Consider the following 20,558-nt stretch of genomic DNA (forward strand, 5'->3'; position numbering starts at 1 on the left):
AGCTCTTGAGCGAAGGTTCGCACTGAGACCGACTCGAGTCTCAGTCGGTCTCAGTATCAGTGCGAACCTTGCGCATGCGCGCTGGCAGCGGAAGAGCAGACAACAGACACTAGGAGCTAATGCTACAAATTATTGGAATGTGGACTTATTTAATTTTTTTTCGGGACAATTACGCAATTTGGGGCTTCAGCACAAGACGGACATTACATACGAGCATCATGGAGGTATTTGGATGTTTTTTTGTGTGTGTTTTTTTACGAAGAGCTCTGGTGTCCCTTTGCTACCGTGGCATTGAAATGCACTGCTACGCCAAGACCCCCTGTAACTCAGAGAAGGGACGGTGGACTCTGAAAATTCTTCCAGCCCTTAGTCAACATGAGGGTGAGTAGATAATGAGCGAAATATCATTCTAGGGTGAACTATCCCTTTAATAGCTGTCCCTCAACCACATACACACACCCACGCCCACACACACAGCACACACAACACAAGTTTGACCAAAACAGGAAATGTGTTTTTCTCATTTATTTTCCGTTGCTGTTCAGAGAAACTGCTTAGTGACACTTGGTAAACAGAAACAAATATCTGTGTAACCATCCATCTGTTAATCCACAGTACAACATCAACATACTTTCTCTGTGACGTCTCCATTAGCGCCACCATTAAGCCAAATCCGGTCGACATGAAATTCTTAAAGCTCCTTCATGAACAGTGGATGAAGCTTTTTCTGTCTGGATGCTTCATGACCTTTGACCTGTGACCTCCAGTGCCAGTCTTGGGGCCTGTTTTATTTATTTATTTTTTTCGAACATGTAATGAACACTGTGGCCTGTAGGAGGCCTGAGTGAAGCTCATCTTATCATGTTGGCTTTTATTGTGTACAAAAGCTTTTAAAGAAGGGGAACCAGAGATCCGGGAAATGATATGAAGTGAGGCACAAGACTGCATGTTCACCAGGAGCTTCTCAGATCGGCTTCTCACAGATCCATTGTCTGGATCCATCCTTGCTGTAAGTCCATACTTGAATAACATAGGCCATGGCGCTATACTGGGGGGCAGTGTCCAATTCTACCTGCCAGGCTCTGAACAAAGAGAACCACATTGTTCTGGTTAGAAGTCACAAAACACAACAGATTATTGATGTGAGATAATTTACTTCACTTGTGCTTGGAAACTCAAAGTGAATTCTGGTTTGTCACTGCAACTGAGCTTTATATTTAGTTTCTGAAAGTCTTTCAGCTGCTTGGATTTACTACAGATGAGCTACTGAAAATAGTCAAATTAGTTTGTTTCACCATCTTGTGTGTTCAGTGGTGACAGCAGCCCAGAGGACGATGCCCTCATGTGGTGGAACAGTAAAATACAACTTCAATATCCAGTCCTGTCAAGAGCAGCATCTACAACCTTTGACCTCTTCAGATTTACATTGTACTATATAGTCACAGACACGCACACACATCTATGTTGCTTTGGTCTCCATTTAAAATCATGCATTGAATAGTTCCTTATCTGATTAAATGCTAATTTGATGCATTTAAAATATTTATATAAGTTTGGAAACACAATATTGGATGTATATTGTTTACTCACTGATATTGTACTTGTGTTCCATCAACCCACTTCCATTCCCATTGGTTGGTCCATCCAGCGCCTTTTTCCTCTGTCCGCAGACCGATCCATGATTCTCCTTTTTGATTCATCTCACTGACAAATTCCTGACAATTTGTCAAAAGAACAGATAATTATTCCACTGTTAACACACTAATACTTAATGGTTGTAAATGTGTCTTTCATGCTTTTGACCATCCCTGTAGAAACAACATCCCCCTTGATGACCTGATACCAGCAGTATGCTTTTCAGTCAGGGCCAGCAAACACTTATAATACTGTGATAAAACATCCACCTCTATGTCAATTATAGCTACAAGAGTGTATAAATAGCTACAAGAGAACCACTACCCCTGTACAAATAGGACTAAACACACAGTGTTTTCAGTGTTTTTTTAAACGTCTATGTATTCACATGTCTTTGTTTTGTCTACCAGGATAATGTAATTTGCAAACTCTTTTTGTCAAAGAGGGTTTAGAATCAGGTACATCCACTGTGACTCTGAAAATACCGCATTGTTACTCTTTAAAGTAGTTTAACTTAATTCAATTCGCCGAAGGACTTTATCGAGTCGACCAGTCGTGAGCCGTCGCTGTTGTGTTTCACTAAGAAGCCAAACGATGACATAAATGAGGCAGGCCGCTCCTCTAACTTCATAATTGTTCCTCTTCTTCGTCTGTTATGACAGTTGCAGGCAGCTTTTAGGCTCTTTACCGCCACCTAGGTTGGAGTGAGCACTCTTTTTTTTTGTTTTTAAATATTCACTCAGACGTATTCGTCGTGTGACTGTGTGCACCAATTCGTGATGACGGCGCGGGACGAATACAAATAGAGTTACACCCCACTGACCCCAGGCATTTTGAAGCAGAATGAAGGACTGTATGTGGGAGAGAGAACTGCTTGAATATGCATGGATGTGGATCATCGCGATGATCATGAGATTGGTCTTGGGTCCGGATCGAACCATCACGGACCAAGGTCCACCATTTGGTGATGCCTGGAATAGTGTATGCCCTGCATCTGAATATATGCAGAGAATCAGAGTAGGTGTAGTAAAAAGTCATGTGATGAATATGGATACTGTACAAATGGAAATGTGTTTTCTGCACCATGCATGTAGATTGTTTTATTGTTTTTTTTGCTGGATCAGGGATTGATTGGTACAATTCTGAAAAAAGGGGATCCACTCCAAAGACCACAGACATCTGCTCACTTCACTTGACATAGATAAGAGCATTCACCACAAAAGCTACCATGGTAGTCAAACAAACAGACACACACGCACACACATCACCGGAATTGACTCGATCTTCTAATATAGAAGAAGGGACACTTTCATTTGAACTTTTTTATTTTTTATTTTTTTGAAAGAGCTCTATTTTTTGTTTTTATACTAATTCCATGCACTGCAAAATAATATTTTTTGTGAGGCAATAAATGATCACTGTTCAACTTCCAGCCAGAGTCCAACTTTCTGAACCTAGGGGGAATGTGGTTTGCTTTCTTCCACTAAATTAAAGGCATTCCATTAGCATTAAACCAGAGGTTTGCTCTGTTTAATTTCAGTACCTCCTCTGTGAATATAACAGAGCTGTGATAAATGGCTAAAATCAACTGAAACGCACTGACCTGTTCTTCGATGCTGTTTATGACCACCAGATCAGCTCCTCTTTTCTTACAGTCCTCCCTGCTCTCTTTCCAGTTTTTCTGTTCAGTAGATTTAAAGTAACAACTGCATCGAAGGCGCCGCCATCCTGCAAGAAACAGATTTCAAATGATCAATCTGGTAAATTAAGTCTGAAGCTTCATTTCAAACCTTCCTCACCTGTCATGTCCAGACAGTCCCAGTGGTCCATAAGCGTTTTGTAAGCTCTATCAGCCTCCTCGGTTTGCATATCTGGTTAAAACACACAAACACAAATAACTGCATGTTCTTTCTCTAAATCATCTACAATATCTGAAACACAACAAAATAAGAAACACATAAGAAATATAAATTCTGATTTCAAGAAATACATTATGAACTCACAGTCTATGAATCATTAATGTTACTGTGATACTTGCTAACTGCAGTTTAGTAATAGGCAGAGGGAACTACTGTCTTTTAGCCTGTAACAGATGTTGGCTGACATGACAAGTTACAAACAAACACAATCAGTTTTACAAGGTGAAGCTGTTTTTACTTGAAGAGGTTTTAAAGTGCAAAATAACACATGTAATGTTCAGTAATAAAACTCCTCACAGCGTGCAATGATCCCAGCCAGTATCAGAACATACAGCACTCCCACAGCCACTGTCAAAGATTTGATCCAGCTTCTCTTGACAGCTGGACGCTTATTCTCAGTTTGCTGTCCTACAGAAGCAAAACACACTTTCTTTTAGCCTTTTCTCTGGGACTGACTTGACCTTTAAAGCTTCTCTTTGCCTTTAGTTTAACTGCCTGATGAAAAGTATGACACTTGAATTCAGGTGATTCTCACTAGGGTTGGGCGTCGTTTGAAATTTAGCGATTCCAAATCCGGTTCCGGTTGTGATTCCACGTTTCGATTCCAGTTACTAATGATTCTCGATTCCAATTCTTTTAAAGACGGGGGAAAATGTATCAGGCAATATATTATATTAAAGATACCCCGAAAAGTTTGCTTTTAAAAGAGTCTCATATTAATGTCTCGTGTTTTGACACAAGCTTTTTATGCTGTTGCACAATAACTCAGCTCACAGTTCTGTATTACAATGTACGAGTACAACATGGGGGCCATTGTTGTTCCGCCTTTAAGGTGGCAGCGAGGAGGAAGTCACAGAGCCGACTCGACGTCCATGTAAGAGTGAGAGCCAAGCCGTCGTAATGGGGGATCATAAGGCAATAAAGCAGGATCTCTGTTTTAAACGGGCTTTAGAGTGTGCACGGAGAGGAGAGGCTGTTCACAGACAGGTCTGTTGTTAATGTACAGTGGTTGTGAGAGAGAGAGAGCGGGGCAAAGAGGGGCTGAGTGAATAGATGCGCTGCACGCAGCTCTACAAGAAAATACGATTTTACACGTGCGAGAAAAAAAAATCAATACTTGTCATTCTAGGATTGCACAGGCAGGTGGTCTGTGCAGGCAGATAACTAACTTAACTTTCTGGCAGTCGGTAGTCAGCTCGAATGAAAATTGTTTAAGAATCGTTTAGGGGAATCAAAATCATTATTTCTTAATAGTACCCAGATGAAGAGTCTGACGTTCATTGTATGTTCTTTTGTTAAAGGAATAGGAATGGATGATCAGGTAATATGTTCTCTTGTAGTAATCAAACTGAAAATGTTGATGGTTTAAAACACAAATTTAAAATCTCCACTCACTGATAAAGAAAACTTGCTTTTTATTTGCTGCTTCATACTTACCAGCTGTTTGTAACCCAACATCAGTCTGCTGTAGTCCGTCCTCCAACATCTCCACCCTGTCGGTCTCTCTCTGACTTCTGTCCTCTTGAACTCCTCTGATATATTTCACTCTCAGGTCTGACCCAGCTTGAATATCTGTAGACATCTTGATCTGTGAAGAAGCTAAAAGCAAACTGAACTGGTTTCTGACCAGTCATCACTGTTTGTCTGTTTCCTTCTGAGTCAGGAAGCTTTTTGCAGAGGAAAGAAAAAACACAACCACAGACTCATGTTCTCAGGGTGTTATCTATTGAGAATGTTATCTGCTATTTAGGTTATTTTTATCGTTTTAGAATTAACTCATTGAGTGCTGCGTTGTTTTCCAAAGTTTTAATCCTGGTGTCGGCAATTTAGACCATTGTTGACAATTTTTGTAGAGCCATAGGGTATTCTATATTATAGCTATGCACACATACTATGGCTCGTTTGAAAGGGGAAACTTTCTGCTTCAAATGGGGACAAACCGTTTATTTCTACATGCCTTCGTTCCTGAGCAATCCCGAGCTAAACAGTGGGCAGTTTTCATCAAAATCCCTGTTTGTTTTCTAGAAATGGAGATATAACGTCTTTTATTAAATATGCGCTGTTTGTGCCTGTCGCTCTTCTGACACTTACATTTCTGGGTCAAAGGGTTCGTGTAAGATAAATATTGTTGTTCTATTCACAAAACCACCATGGGGGGCGCTACAAAACAACAATAACACAACTACTGCTAGACCGGGCGGAACGTGTTCGCTAACTAGTGGTACCAAGTTGTAACAGTAGATTTAAAGATATGGCCTGTTTTATTCAGCAATGTTTGGCGCAGAGGGTTGCATGCGCCACTGATTCGACTAATGCAGCAACCATCAAAAGCCGAATTCTGATAAAAATGTCTAGATCGTTTTCATGAATTTTGATCATCTAGTCAGTCCTGTTCATCATAGAGTTCCCAAATTCACACAAAAGGTGGGTTAGGCCCCATTCACATGGAGCGCCTGAAAACACGTGCAAAACGCCAGCTGGAGCGTTTTGCATGCGTTTTTCAAAGCGCTTCTGAGCTCGCGTCTATGGTCGCGTCTGCCGTTACTAAGCAACCAAAAGAACCTGTCACATTTTTACATTAGTGGTGTGCTTCTGTCATTTAACCAGGAATTGAGTAAACACAGAGCTGATCAGATTTAAAGCACCGTGAATCCCTCTCAGCAGCTTCACTGCTCGATCTGTCTGTCAGTTTGTACGGAGGACTCACCGCCGTGTGGAGAGGAGGGAGGCAGGCCAGACGTGAACTCCCTACCTTGTGTCTAATAAAAGTTAAAAATGCGGTTAAATGTACTGGTATCACACTGCTGCTACGGCAGCTATGGAGTAGAGATCCGAGCTGGACCGGGGGAGAACTGAGCTGCCGCTCACCGAGAGGGAGCTGCTGAAAGCGGGCAAGCACTGAGAGCCGGGCTGCTTGTTGCTGCTGGTGAAGCAGGTCCGTGCAGCTGAATCTGATCACATGACACGCGGTACGCGTGCGGCATTCGAAAAAGTTGAGATATTTTCATCTCGGTGCGCCTCGGACGCGCACAGATAAAAAGGCGCGTCGCTTCAGATTTTGTGCGCGCAAGGCGCGTGGTTACATTGAAAACAATGGAAACGCTTGCGCAAAAGACGCTCCATGTGAATGGGCCCTTAGAGTGTATATTTTTGTAATTATAAAAAATAAAAAACTTAAAATTACGTTTTTGGCACTCAATGAGTTAATGCTTCAGCTCCTTAGAGATTACTGAGGAAATAGCAGCTAACACTTACACTCCTTTTATTTGACTGTTTTGAATAAAATAAAATAAAACTTTGCACCTCCAGTTCGCTGGTTCTCTACAGTATACTTCTGCTTTGTCACTGCCACTGACAATTTTTAGTCTTTGGTTTTATAAAGTCATTTAGAAAAAAAAAATATGAACAGTAAAAGTCAAATTAAATTTTTGTTTTGTTTTGTTCAAAACAATGTGAGAGTTTAGAGGTACAAGGTTTTCTCTCAATAACAGCAGTTATTAATAGCTGTCCCTCACCCACGCCCGCACACACAGCACACACACCACAAGTTTGTCCAAAACAGGAAATGTGTTTTTCTCATTTATTTTCCGTTGCTGTTCAGAGAAACTGCTTAGTGACACATGATAAATAATAACAAATATCTATGTAACCGTCCGTCTGTCAATCCACAGTTCAACATCAACATACTTTCTCTGTGACGTCTCCATTAGTGCCACCATTAAGCCAAATCCTGCAGCAGTCCAGAAGACACACTGAACTCGAACATGTTATGAACACTCTGGCCTCTAGGAGTCCTGATTGAAGCAGAGCACCTCATCTTATTGTGTTGGCTTTTATTGTGTGCTGCGGCTTTTAAAGAAGGGGAACCAGAGATCCGGGAAATTATTTGAAGTGAGGGACAAGACTGCACGTTCACCAGGAGCTTCTCAGATCGGCTTCTCACAGATCCATTGTCTGGGTCCATCCTCGCTGTGCATCCATTTTTTAATAACATAGGCCATGGCGCTATACCGGGGGGCAGTGTCCACTTCTACCTTCCAGGCTCTGAACCACATTGTTCTGGTTAAACATCACAAAACAAAACAGATTATTGATGTGATATAATTTGGTTCTTATGCTTGGAAATGTGAATTCTGGCTCGTCACTGCAACTAAGCTTCATATTTAGTTTCTGAAAGTCTTTCAGCCGGTTGGATTTACTACAGATGAGCTACTGAAAAAGTGTGTTCCTTGTGTGTTCAGTGGTGACAGCAGCATTGACATACAACATTTTACATTGTATGTCACACACGTGCGCGCGCACACACACACACACACACACACACACACACATTGATCTTAATTTAAAGTCATGCATTGAATTGTTCCTTATCTGATTAAATGCTAATTTGATGCATTTAAAATGTTTATATAAGTTTGAAAACACAATATTGGATATATATCCATTACTCACCCATACCCGAGTTGTGTTCCATCAACCCACTTCCATACCCATTTGTTGGTCCAACTGTCTACTAACTCTGTACACAGACCGATCCATGAGGTTTCATTTTCATTCATCTCACTGACAAAGTCCTGACAATTTGTCAAGAGAACAGACAATTATTCCACTGTTCACACATTAATACTTTATGGTTGTAAATGTGTCTGTCATGTTTTTGACCATCCCTGTAGAAACAACATCCTCGTTGATGACCTGATGCCAGCAATAACAAACACCGATAATTTTATTGATCCTTGTGCTGAATCTGAATGATTAATTTCTCAGCAATATATCAATTTCATATCTTGTACAATATAAATGTGAATTTTAGTTTTTATTAAATTGCACTTGTACCATGCTGCTATGTAAGCACTTTTATTTATTTATCTATTTTTTGTATAGCCTCCTTACCCTATTTTTATTGTATTGTATTCTTTCTTCTTGTACTATTTAATTGTTCTGACACCGGTGAAACAGAATTTCATGAAGATTGAAACTAAAGTCTCTGGTAAAAACATCCACCTGATATATTCACCTCAGCCACAAGAGTACAAAAAGGACCAATCACATTCGTATTTTTGGTGATTTTTATTCCTACATGTTCTCTTGTTTCTTTGTTTTGTCTACCAATATAATATATATATATATTTTTTTTAAGTATATTTTTTGGCTTTTTTTTTGCCTTTACGCACCGCCCCAATATAATATAATTTGCAAGGTTTAGAATCAGGTACATGTACGATGACCTGGAAATTAAATTGTTAAACTAGTTCACCTGACTTCTTAGACTGCAATTTAACTCACAACATCAGATAATTGAAGTGAAGTTACAAGTACAAGATTATCTTCTGGAGTGTACTAAAGTAAAAGAACACCAGTTTTTAGTCCTATTCCCAGCGGATTTTACAAACCTCTGTTAAATGCTGCAGAACTTCTCGTGTTAATGTAACACGAGACTGAGAGACACTCACCTGCTCTTCTTGACTGTTTATCATCACCAGATCAGCTCCTCTTTTCTTACAGTCCTCCCTGCTCTCATTCCAGTTTTTCTTTTCAGTAGATTTAAAGTAACAACTGCATCGCAAGCGCCGCCATCCTGTAAGAAACAGATTTCAAATGATCATTCTGGTTAATTACTGAAAGTTAAAGTCTGCAGCTTCTTTTAAAACCTTCTTCACCTGTCATGTTCTGACAGTCACGCTGCTCAAACTTGATCTGCAGGATTTTGTAATTACTATCGACCTCCTCTTTTTCTGCAACGGTTTGTATGTCTGGTTAAAAACACACACACAAAACAAGAAAGGGAGCTGTAATGTAATGTCAAGCAACTCAACTCAAGATACAACATTGGAATAACGTTGGGGTCCTCACAGAGCTTGAAGAGGACACCACTCCCCACTAGCAGCAGGATGCACAGCAGACTCAGAATCAGCACGGTGCTTATGAAAGTGTTTCGTTGGACACCTACATAGAGAACACATCAAGATTAAACATGTTGAAGGAAGCTGGTGAGATTTTTCCTCCTTTAAACTGAGATGTAGCTCATCTGAACAGAAGCAAACTGTTCTGCACAACAAATCATTTGAAGAGTTTAAAATTAGCAACAGCTACAAACTCTCAGTTCCATGCTGTTTACTAGAACATGTCGTATCTAATAATGTAAAGCTCAAGTCAACGCAAGGGCATTTGGCACACTCCCATTGTGTGGGATCACACATTGACTCTTTTGTATTTTATTCAACCTTTGTTCTAATTTGGGAGTAGATCAAGGTCGGGACCTCATTTTCAATGTAGTGGCATGAAACAAAAATGCAAAACATAAAGAAAAAAAGAAAACCTTCACAATAACTAAGATATTCAAGTAAAGATGCAGAGAGCAAACAAATGAACATCTTGAGGTTAACAAATCCTACTGTAAGATTACATTCACCTGTAATATTTATTTCAGCCACAAGAGGCTTAAATGAAAGATACATGTACGTACAAAAAGGACTAAACACATTCATATTTTTTGGTGATTTTTATTCTTACATATTCTCATATGGCTTTTTTTGTCCACCAATATAATGTAATTTGCAAACTTTTTCTGCCAGAGAGGGTTTAGAATCAGGTACATCAACTGTGACCTGGAAATTACAGCGTTGTTGCTCTTTAAACTTGTTCACTTGACACTTAACTTTATCAAAATTATTACAATCAATCAAGAATTTTTTTCAAAGAGGGGAGGTGTCGACAGATTCAGCTTGGCGCAGTGACAATTTAGTGCCAAAAGTTGCGCTAAAAAACTTGTCAACTCCAACCTGGTCTGCTCTTGGTAAAGCTCAAGTAAAGATGCACAGATGAGCAAACAAATGAAATGAAGTTTTAGGAAAGTTTCAGATTATTCTTTAAGATTTCCCATGTTGCACTATAACTGGACTCAGCTGCAGAGTGATCCAGTCACTTAACTGTTTGATAAGAGCCTGTGTTAAAAAGAAAGCACTGAAGTAACGTACATGGGTAAAGCCCAATAAGAACTTAATATAGAATATAATCTCCACAATTTAAGTGCAAATACTTTAATAATGAATCGTATCATAATTTGCATCAATATTACCACCATCTTATCTCCAAATATTTGAAACCTGAGTGCACACACACACACACACACACACATACATATTGCAGTACAGTACCTCTGTCCCGTGCAGAGAGATGAGCGTGATGCTCTGTGTCAACACTCTCGTAGATGTCCACCATTCTCTCCACTCTCTCTCCTCTGTCCTGTTGGACTCTTTTGCTGTAGCGTACATCCATCAGATTTGGTTCTTCATAAATATTACACGACATTTTTCGAGTACAAAGCCTTTTATAATAGTCTTAGTTTTAACGACTGTTGCGTCCTACTGCTGTTACTCCATCGCTGTATTCCTCTAGCAGATGACTTCTTTAATCGACCATCATCACGTTGAAGTTGAAGTAAATATAAACTCCTGTCCGTTGCTGCTGTAAGTGTTTATTTCTCAGGGCTTCTCTGCATCTGTGTTTCTGTATGTCCCAGTCAGCAACCAGCAGGAAGTGGTGAGGAAGTGATAGCAGGAAAACACACGTACACGCTGCCATAATTTCACCATAGTACAGTCAAAAATTCATAAATAATTTTGCCTTTTTTTTTTCTTTTTTTTTTTTTAAATGATGCAACATTTTTGTGTTGTTCGATTTCTGTGTAGATTCTATCTTGATATTGAAGCCTGATGGTGATCTGTAGTTTGTCGAGTATGCTAGAGCACTTTTGAGGTATCAGCACAATTCTGATTCTTGGAAAATGTCAACTAAATGGTATCGAGGTGTCCTGGTTTGTCGTTTTTTGAATTGCAGTGATGCAACAAACACCTGAGGCAGCGCAATCTATCCATCCTATTCTGTTATCATCAGAGGGTTACATCCTTCATGTCAATAAAATTGCAGCAAGTCAGATGTGATCAGAAGACGCTGACCACACAACAGGAAGAAACAGTTTGAAGGTCACAGGACAGACAACATCAGTTTCATGCTGTGCTGTGTCTTTACAATCACCAAGAGAGGAGAGCAGAGAAGTTGTGAGCTGGCAGCATTCAGTTGACAGTTGTAGCGATTGTGTGAAACTTTCAAATCTTTTCATTCAGGGTGAAAATTGGAAATTTTTGCCATCTTTCTTTGTGCCTCTATCATTATGGTTGGGTAAAACCATGTTTGTTCATTTATTGGAAGAGGATTGATTTATCTTTCTTAAAGTTAAAACATAGACATGGCTTTTTGAAGCTTGACAGAAATGAAGCCACACCCCTTTTTCATTCTTTGTCGATTTTGTCCTTAGATAGCAAAAAGTCTGTATGCACATATCTCTGGGTGTGGATGGGTTTTTCTGTTGTTCTCAATAGATTGCCAACCCCATCAAGCATCATGGAGGAAACTCTTGCCCCAATTGGAAGTCGGTCCAGATTGTATAGAGCTGTGCAGAGCTCAGTCAACATGCAGCAGCCTCAGGATTAACTTGTATGAGTTTAATAGCTCCATGTTCAAATAACAAACACTTGAAAGAGGCTGATGAGACTGTTAATTCAAACTCTGTTCAACCATGAGACAAATGCTCTTTACTGCTTCCTGTTTTTGATGTGATGAGATTACAACATCCAACAGTGTGATCTCATGACTGTGGTATTAGTGAACCCTGGTATTTAGCTTGGTACATGTGGCATCCTGTTACTGCAGAAATAGATATGCAACTTTGGTTGTTTTATCAGCACAAACAACTTTGGTTGTTTTATCAGTGCATTCAAACATATAGTTCATCATTATAGATATATATTTAACCAATCAGCTGTTAATTATTGAACTGAACATTTACTATCACACCGACATCCAGCTTCATAAGATCTCAAGAGATGACAGGAGGAAAGCGGCTCTACGCACTCATCCAGGCACTTTGACACGCTGCTGTCACATTTGTCTGATCTCTGATCAGTAAAACCACTGAACGATGTGAGTGGGTGAGAAAACTTTGACTTACGTCGATGATAGGATGATAGTAATGTTCATCTTGTTTGAAACCTCAGGGTGTTTGTTGTAGTTCATACGTATGCATGCAATATTATCATAGCTAAATAGTTAAATTGTGATTGTAACTGAACTTGCAAGAGCAAAACCTTCTTTTTCTTATTATCCTGCACCTGGATTTTAAACAGGTTGTTCAACTTGCAGTAGAGCAGGTAGATGATCATTTTTCAGCTAACTTGGCAAGTTCAGACCATTTATCAAACGTCGTCTTGAGACTCTTATTCATCCCGAGCCCCTTCTCGCCACAGTGTTATCAGACTTGGACTGTCCAGGTCCTGGGTGTGTCTGTGCTGCAGGCAGCTTCTCTGCTCTCAGGCTGTTTGTGAGTCTGTCTGTGATCCCTGCCAGCCTTTTCTGCAGCTTCATGAATTCAACATTTCTGTGTCGCACTGCTGCGTGTCTGTGAAAACCAATGACCCCTGGAATGTCCCACAGCTGGCAACCACACACATACACACACGCATACACACTCTCCTTCTACTCAACACACACGCACACAGTAGAGGTGGAGACTTCCTTCCTGTGAAGTCTGTTATTATCTCACATCGAGACTCTGCGAGCGCTTACACCACGTCAATTACCGAAGACGACTTGAGAAAGTGTGAGAGTGTGCTGGATAAGTTCATCCATTAGGTTTTTATGGCCTTTATGGTTCAGTATAACTGGTAATCATCGAAAAAGAAAAATAGATATTATCCATTTTAAAGCGCACATGGGTTCATAATCATAGACATCAGTACATATGTCAGGTTTGTGATGAGCTGTTATATTCTAAATCAATGCATTAAACTGAATGTGACACTGGGAACAGAGCTTATACTTCATTTACTTACTTTTTATACCACCGTCACTGCTGAAGCCTGGAAGTTTATCTGACTCGTTTCTGATCTAAATCGATAACGATTCAAACACACCCTTTAATTTCCTCTCTGTAATAGCTGCAGCTTAAGGACCATAATGTGCTCACACGTGTTCAGACATAATAACAAGTGGATTTGACCTGGTGTGTGATTACATACTGTATAGAGCTGTCACTTCACCCTGTCATTAACATCCTGTCAGGCAACCTAGACTCCAGCCCTATAGAAAACTGTGAAGGTGTATGAGGGACAATTACTCCAATCAAATCAGTTGTTTTACTGATTATATGATGTATTAGAATAACTTGAAACACCTACACAATAAACTCTTTCTGTATCACAGACTGATAAACACTTTTCTTTCAACCAGTTGTTGAACAAAACTGCTTTTTATTTATTAAATGTCACTGCACACTGAATCACAGAACGACCTCCGACCACATAGCAGTGGAGCTTGTGTGTGTTACGGTCCGCAAATCCTAATCAAATCAAATCAACTTTATTTATATAGCGCTTTTCATACTTTGCAGTAGCACAAAGTGTCTCACAGAGAATAAAAACAAAACAAAACATGAACAACAAAAAAACACCATGAAAACCCAAACTTCCCACCCCCACAAATATACACACAGAGATACACAAATACATACACACTCACACCCACACACCCACACACATACACTAGCTGTCGGACTACAGTCCCTCTTTAACACTCTGTCTGCGTCTCCGTCTCTCTCTGCAGGGTCCAACTGGTGCAGTCGGCGATACAGGTGTCCCAGGACCTCAGGGACCCCCAGGGCCCCAAGGACCCAGTGGACGATCCATCATCGGACCCCCGGTAAGAGACAAACACCAACACATATAAAGTGACTCTTACCTTCTACAGTCGCCATGACCAGAATAAAATCTGCCAGCCAACCTACCAACCTCTGTTGTTTCAGTAAATTCTCTTGTGTAAACGGTATCACACAGTCTCATATATCTGCTGTCAGAAAGGCATGAATGAATGAATATTTTAAGATAGAAACTACAAGAAATAAACACAGTTTAATTTGTCTTATTTGTCCCCGCAGGGTGCACCAGGAGAGAGAGGACAGAAAGGGGACATCGGACAACAAGGAGCACAGGTAAAAACTCAAAACAGTCAGAATCTGACATGCTCAGTCACTGTTTGGACCAGACATGGTGAGATTAATGACCTAAGATAGAGAGGTTAAAGTGAGGTTTCTCTGCATCACAATATAGTTGATAACATCTCAGTTTAATTAAAGCAGATATCAGTGGAATGTCTTTGTTAATATAAGTCCTAAATAGTCCTATTTTCCGTCAGCAATCACTTACATGAAGTATTTCAGCCTAAACACGAGTCTCTCCGTCACTCTGCTCTGCTGTAACCCGAGGAGAAAATTTTCCTTGTGGGATACAAGTGTTATCCAATGAGGGGAGAGAACGGCATGAAGGGCTGTGTGTGCAGCCAAGGGATGCGCGTGAATGTGGTGACGTAGCACGAGGACCAATTGATGCCTGACAAGGGCGGGGGCTGCTAACTCATGGTGCGTTCAAGGAAACTCGTACTTTGTGTTTTTCCTTCCTGTGAAGTCATACCAGTTCGATCTGGTACGAGTTCACGGGTCGGAAGTTACGAGTGGCCGTTATAGGGAACTTTCACAGACAACAGGACGGTAAAAACACGAGCTACGGGTTACCTGGAACGCTACCAAGTCGTAGTTGTGACTTGAAGCTGTAACTTACGGTTTCAAAAGCCTGCCTTGAACACAGCATTAGCCGAAACGGCCGTGCCGATGATATCTGCTTTAATTTGAAAACATTGATGTCATATGTGAAGGTTTCCTTTGAGTAATTATGACCTGTCATCTGATAAAGCTCATATTAGGAAGATGTCACTACATCATCTCACACCATCAGAACCCACACTGTTTTCTTTATGGTTGAGTTTTCATTCTTATTCATTAATGGTGTATTGCAGCCTTTTAGCTCTTCTGGGTTGATGTCATGCTGTGGTGGTGAAGTGTTTTTAAGTGTTTTTGAACAGATGTAAAAGTTAATTAACTTTGCTATTGATAAAACACTGGGCAGTTCGGGCAGGAGAAGAGCCTCCCACAAGTAATTACTACTCTGCTGTAAATTACCTGGACTGTCGTGACCTTTTGGAAACAAACAGTTGTCAGACGGTGAATAATGGTGCCATTTGCAAAAGGTTCAAATCTATTTCCATTCCCCTGAGTTTGTGACACGACGCTGCTTCTGAACTTCGAGTGTTTATGTAACAACGTAGTTTATGACAGCAGAGTGGAGGAGGTGTGTTAAGAAAAGTGGAAAGTACATTTAGGCCAAATGTTTCCTGCACAATAACAAGTAAAAAAGTCTCACTGCGTCTGTGAGGATTTGGAGTCGGTGTGAATGAGACCTGCAGTGACCTCTGACCTCCTCCTTTGTGTTTCAGGGAGTGCCAGGTAGAGCCGGAGCTCAAGGCAGAGATGGACCTTCAGGACAAAGAGTGAGTCACACTGTAGTAGCTCATCATTAATACTGTTAATACTACTAGATTTACTACTGCTGATACTAAAAGTACACCAACAAGTACTTTAATATGATCAAACCACACCAAACATGAATATAAATGATGATGAATTCATTAATACAATGCTTTAAATATCAACTTTGGAGATGTTTTATGAGGAAGAAAAATGAACTGGGCACATTAGTTAAACTTAAAGAGTTACACACTGTAATACTAAAGGTTAATGCAACTGTTCTTTAAGAAATCTCCACAGTCCACCTTAAATCCTGCAACTGCTAATATAATGTCATATTTCAGATGTAATAAGTTAAATACTGCACTATGCTTACTACTTACTCCTATTTATACTGTCTGTACGACTAACTGCTGTGTATTACTGCTATTTAATTCACTCACTAAATCACTTCACTGCTATAAGTCCTGATGTGGTCAAACAGTCAGTTCACCTCTTGGCCTGTAGGTCACATTTGTTCTATACAACTGTTATACTTTATATTATATCATGTATCTATGCATTTACTTATTTATATTTACATAAGACCTATGAGCCACTCTAACTACATGACTGGTTATACATTATAAGCACTACTGGCTCTACTACAACAACTAGGATAAAAAAAAAAAAATTAAAAAAAACATGTCATCAGGTAAGACTTCATGACAGCTCCATGTCTCATGTAGAAAATAGCATCATAATAGTAAAACAAATCTGTAATTGTTTGCTTGTGTTACCTTGATAACTGTTTTTAACTCTTGTTTTAACTTATTTAAATTTTTCGGTTGCTGTTGTAGCACTTTGAGATTTTTTGTTAAATATAAAGTGCGTTACAAATAAAATGTATTATTATTATTATAATAAACAACATACATGTGTATTTGCACTTCTCAGGGGCTGCCGGGTAAGGACGGCCCGCCAGGCAGAGAGGGTCCCACAGGAACCATCGTAAGTGCTGATGAAATATCACCAGTGTTAATCTGTGGTGGACATGTGTACATGGACATGTACCGACACGACGGCGACATCAGAGAGACGAGGATTATACTTGTCCTGCTTCTGGGTCTCCTGCTGGACGCATGAAGGTCGATTTTAATTGGAGCTGTGACTTTGAGAGATAATTACCCTTTTTTTTGGGGGGGGGAGAAGCTCAGGAATGTGAATCCAAAGTCATCCAAAGGTGTTTTCAACTGATTACTGATAATAAAAAACAAAAAAATCAACACATAACCATGAAGAATTCAGCTTATGAAGAGTTGTTGATTATGAAAATGTAGTTTTAATATAAACAGTGTTGACTTGTAGCAAAGACTTGACTCGACTTAGTTTCACCACTAATTTAGCAGCTGTGTGAAGCAGCGCAAACCACCGAGGAGCAGCACGTCCTGAATACATGCATCCAATTAAACGCTCCGGTTGTTGGACTGATTCTCAACTGATTGGAAAGCTGCCATGGAAAAAAGACAGGAATCGCACCACCACCATGCTGTGTTCATCACATGTACCTCAGCACTCCTACAGTAGTTAATGAAGTCGACTCTGAGTCTGATTCTTCCTTCATGTCCGTCTGTGTCTCTTCAGGGAACTCCGGGAGCGCCAGGGGCTCCAGGAGGCACCGGCTCTCCGGGGAAGCAGGGAGAACTGGGACCTCCGGTGAGTGATCCGGAGCTGCTGCCGCTCATTAGTCTTCCTCCTGCTCGGTGTGGCTTTACACCTGTGTGACAGAGGAGACCTTGTTTTCATGTTTCCCTTCACCTCTCTGCCACACAAACATGGATTGGACACTGTGTAAATATCCAGGAGGAGTCAGGAAGTCGTGTCAGTCAGGCTTAACCGACTCTTGTCAGTCGAGCGCACAGAGTCCAGACGGAGCTCCTGTCGGTGGGATTAACAGCTTCCTGTCCGGTCCGAAGGTCCGACGCCTTCTTTGAGATCAGGGGAGGAGAGTATTGTGTGTTCATGTTGATGCGTGAAGACAAAACAAATCCCTGTCAGAGCCTCAGTCTGCCTTTTCTAACAACCACACTCTGACACTGCTAAACAAAGAGCGGCTTTCCTCCTCTCCTCATTCAGAAGCTGTTAGTCCCATCATCCTTCAGGGAAGATGTTTGTACAACCTGAACGCTGACAGCTACAGAGTCTCTCTACTCTTAAACTTGATTGATGCTGCAGGATTTTAAAAAATCCTGGATTCCCTTAAAGGGATAGTTCAACATTTTGGCAAATTGGCCCATTGCCATAATCCCTATAGTTTTAGGAGTAGGTTTGTTACGTTTAATTGTCAGTGCAAGCTATGAGCAGAGCCGCGAGCTGCTCAGAGCTACGCTACGGAGGCTAATGGGATTTCTTGGTTTCCTTCATCAAACTAATCAAATACACAATCCAACAACTCCAAAACGCTCTGGTGGACAAGTTGTGACCTGCACATTCACCACGCTATGAGATCATAACAGAACTTTAGGAGACAGAGTTGTTTTAGAGGTAAATACAGAGACTGCTTGCTGAAAAACTGCCCCCGACGGAAACACGCATCAGCAGTTTTGCATGAATTTCCCTCTAAAACAACTCTGTCTCATAACGTTCTGTTATTATCTCATAGCGTGGTGAATGTGCAGGTTACAACTTGTCCACCAGAGAGTTCTGGAGTTGTTGGATTGTGTATTTGATGAGTTTGATGAGGCAAACCAAGAAATCCCATTAGCTACTGTAGCGTAGCTCTGAGCAGCTTGCGGCTCTGCTACGCCGTTCTAAAAATAGCTTGCACCGACAATTAAAGGTAACAAACCTACTGCTAAAACTATAGGGATTATGGCAATGGGCCAATTTGCCAAAATGTTGAACTATCCCTTTAAAGATGACCCCCTGAAGTCCTGAATAAGACACATAATGTCTCTCACTGTAGACAATCTAAATGTTTCATTCAGTCATCTGTAGAAAAACTTAAAAGGGCCTTGCAGCATTAAGCACTGTACTAATGTAAACATACAATGGAAAGTCTGAATATCATAAAGTAAAGATAAAATTTTCTCCAGAGTTGTAGAAGACTGTGTCAGGGCAAGAAACCACTGACACTGAGGTGACGACTGAACACACAAGTGTTCAGTTGTCACCTCAAACCAAACATCATGGAAAACATGGAAATAAATACATGATGAATTAAAACAGATCGGATCTAACACTGATCATTTCATACCAACACAGAAAACACAGTTATAAATGTTATTTTTTAGAGTTTAAGCTATGTGTAAGATTGGAAACCATTAGTCAGTCATAGATGTATAGAAACGGATCATGTGCTGCAGCCAAAAACAAAAACCTCCACTACTGCGTCAGCCTCAGTGTATGATGAGTTTTTGTTTTCCACTTTTTTGTTTGTACTAAATGCACAACATTGAATCCCACCATGTGACCACTCTCTGCTTTGGCATTTATTCCAAATTAAATGAATTGTTCAGAGACGGTAAATCACATTTTGACTGCAGATGAGATTCTGTGGGAGGTGACACAAACTGCCGACAAACTACTTTGCACCACCGTGATAAAATGTTGTCAAGCATGTAATTACAGACGCGTGGGTGGACTACAGAGAGCCTGCCTTAACTAATTATCACTCTATTGTCAATCGCAGATCTTAATGTGAACTTAGTGGAGGGAAATGTACAGCGGAGCAGGTTTTTTTTGGTTAGCAGCACAGTTTGCGTGAGGTTTGTATTTTAACGGCTCGGCTGCAGCGTTAAGAGAAAGTTTGTCAAGGAAGAAAAATCCCATTAAACTCCACTGAAGCTGAGTTTAGTGTCTGTAACGCAGCAGCGCTCTGCAGCGGCTCGGTGTCGGCGCTGGAGGACGTTTTATTGGCTCAGACACTCTGTGGTGAAGACGGAGAGTGACTCTTATTTTCCTTTGTTTGATTTTTACACGGCAGATGCACAAGTGTTTTTAAAAATATGATCAAATGTCAAACTAGATGTTGAAACTTAGGGTGAATTCCAGTTCCCATCTTAAAGCAGATATCAGTGGAATGTTTTTGTTAATATAAGTCCTAAATAGTCCTATTTTCCGTCAGCAATCACTTACATGAAGTATTTCAGCCTAAACACGAGTCTCTCCGTCACTCTGCTCTGCTGTAACCCGAGGAGAAAATTTTCCTTGTGGGATACAAGTGTTATCCAATGAGGGGAGAGAACGGCATGAAGGGCTGTGTGTGCAGCCAAGGGATGCGCGTGAATGTGGTGACGTAGCACGAGGACCAATTGATGCCTGACAAGGGCGGGGGCTGCTAACTCATGGTGCGTTCAAGGAAACTCGTACTTTGTGTTTTTCTTCCTGTGAAGTCATACCAGTTCGATCTGGTACGAGTTCACGGGTCGGAAGTTACGAGTGGCCGTTATAGGGAACTTTCACAGACAACAGGACGGTAAAAACACGAGCTACGGGTTACCTGGAACGCTACCAAGTCGTAGTTGTGACTTGAAGCTGTAACTTACGGTTTCAAAAGCCTGCCTTGAACACAGCATTAGCCGAAACGGCCGTGCCACTGATATCTGCTTTAA

The 20,558-nt window shown here is 40.6% G+C and overlaps 2 protein-coding genes across 6 annotated transcripts in view; one reads left to right on the forward strand and one right to left on the reverse strand.

The window, feature by feature from the left end:
- col14a1b (collagen, type XIV, alpha 1b) overlaps nt 1-20,558 on the forward strand; it is a 188,057-nt gene that overhangs the window by 156,996 nt on the left and 10,503 nt on the right. For all 5 annotated transcript variants that reach the window (XM_085790906.1, XM_085790907.1, XM_085790909.1 and 2 more), the window contains 5 exons: nt 14,214-14,309; nt 14,545-14,598; nt 15,936-15,989; nt 16,903-16,956; nt 17,590-17,661. In XM_085790906.1, the coding sequence (XP_085647032.1) occupies nt 14,214-14,309; nt 14,545-14,598; nt 15,936-15,989; nt 16,903-16,956; nt 17,590-17,661 (330 nt within the window). The remainder of the gene's footprint in view (nt 1-14,213; nt 14,310-14,544; nt 14,599-15,935; nt 15,990-16,902; nt 16,957-17,589; nt 17,662-20,558) is intronic.
- Nucleotides 686-11,117, reverse strand: LOC146978223 (CD209 antigen-like protein D). Its single transcript, XM_085790911.1, has 6 exons — nt 10,712-11,117; nt 9,408-9,500; nt 9,215-9,307; nt 9,008-9,132; nt 1,591-1,715; nt 686-1,082 (listed from the first exon to the last, which is right to left on the reverse strand). Exons 1-6 carry the CDS (start codon nt 10,863-10,865, stop codon nt 965-967), a joined length of 708 nt encoding a protein of 235 aa, XP_085647037.1. The 5' UTR covers nt 10,866-11,117; the 3' UTR covers nt 686-964.

This window comes from Trachurus japonicus, chromosome 11 (assembly GCF_045865225.1).
Source record: "Trachurus japonicus isolate A0001 chromosome 11, Traja_1.0".
NCBI classification, from domain to species: Eukaryota; Metazoa; Chordata; class Actinopteri; order Carangiformes; family Carangidae; genus Trachurus; species Trachurus japonicus.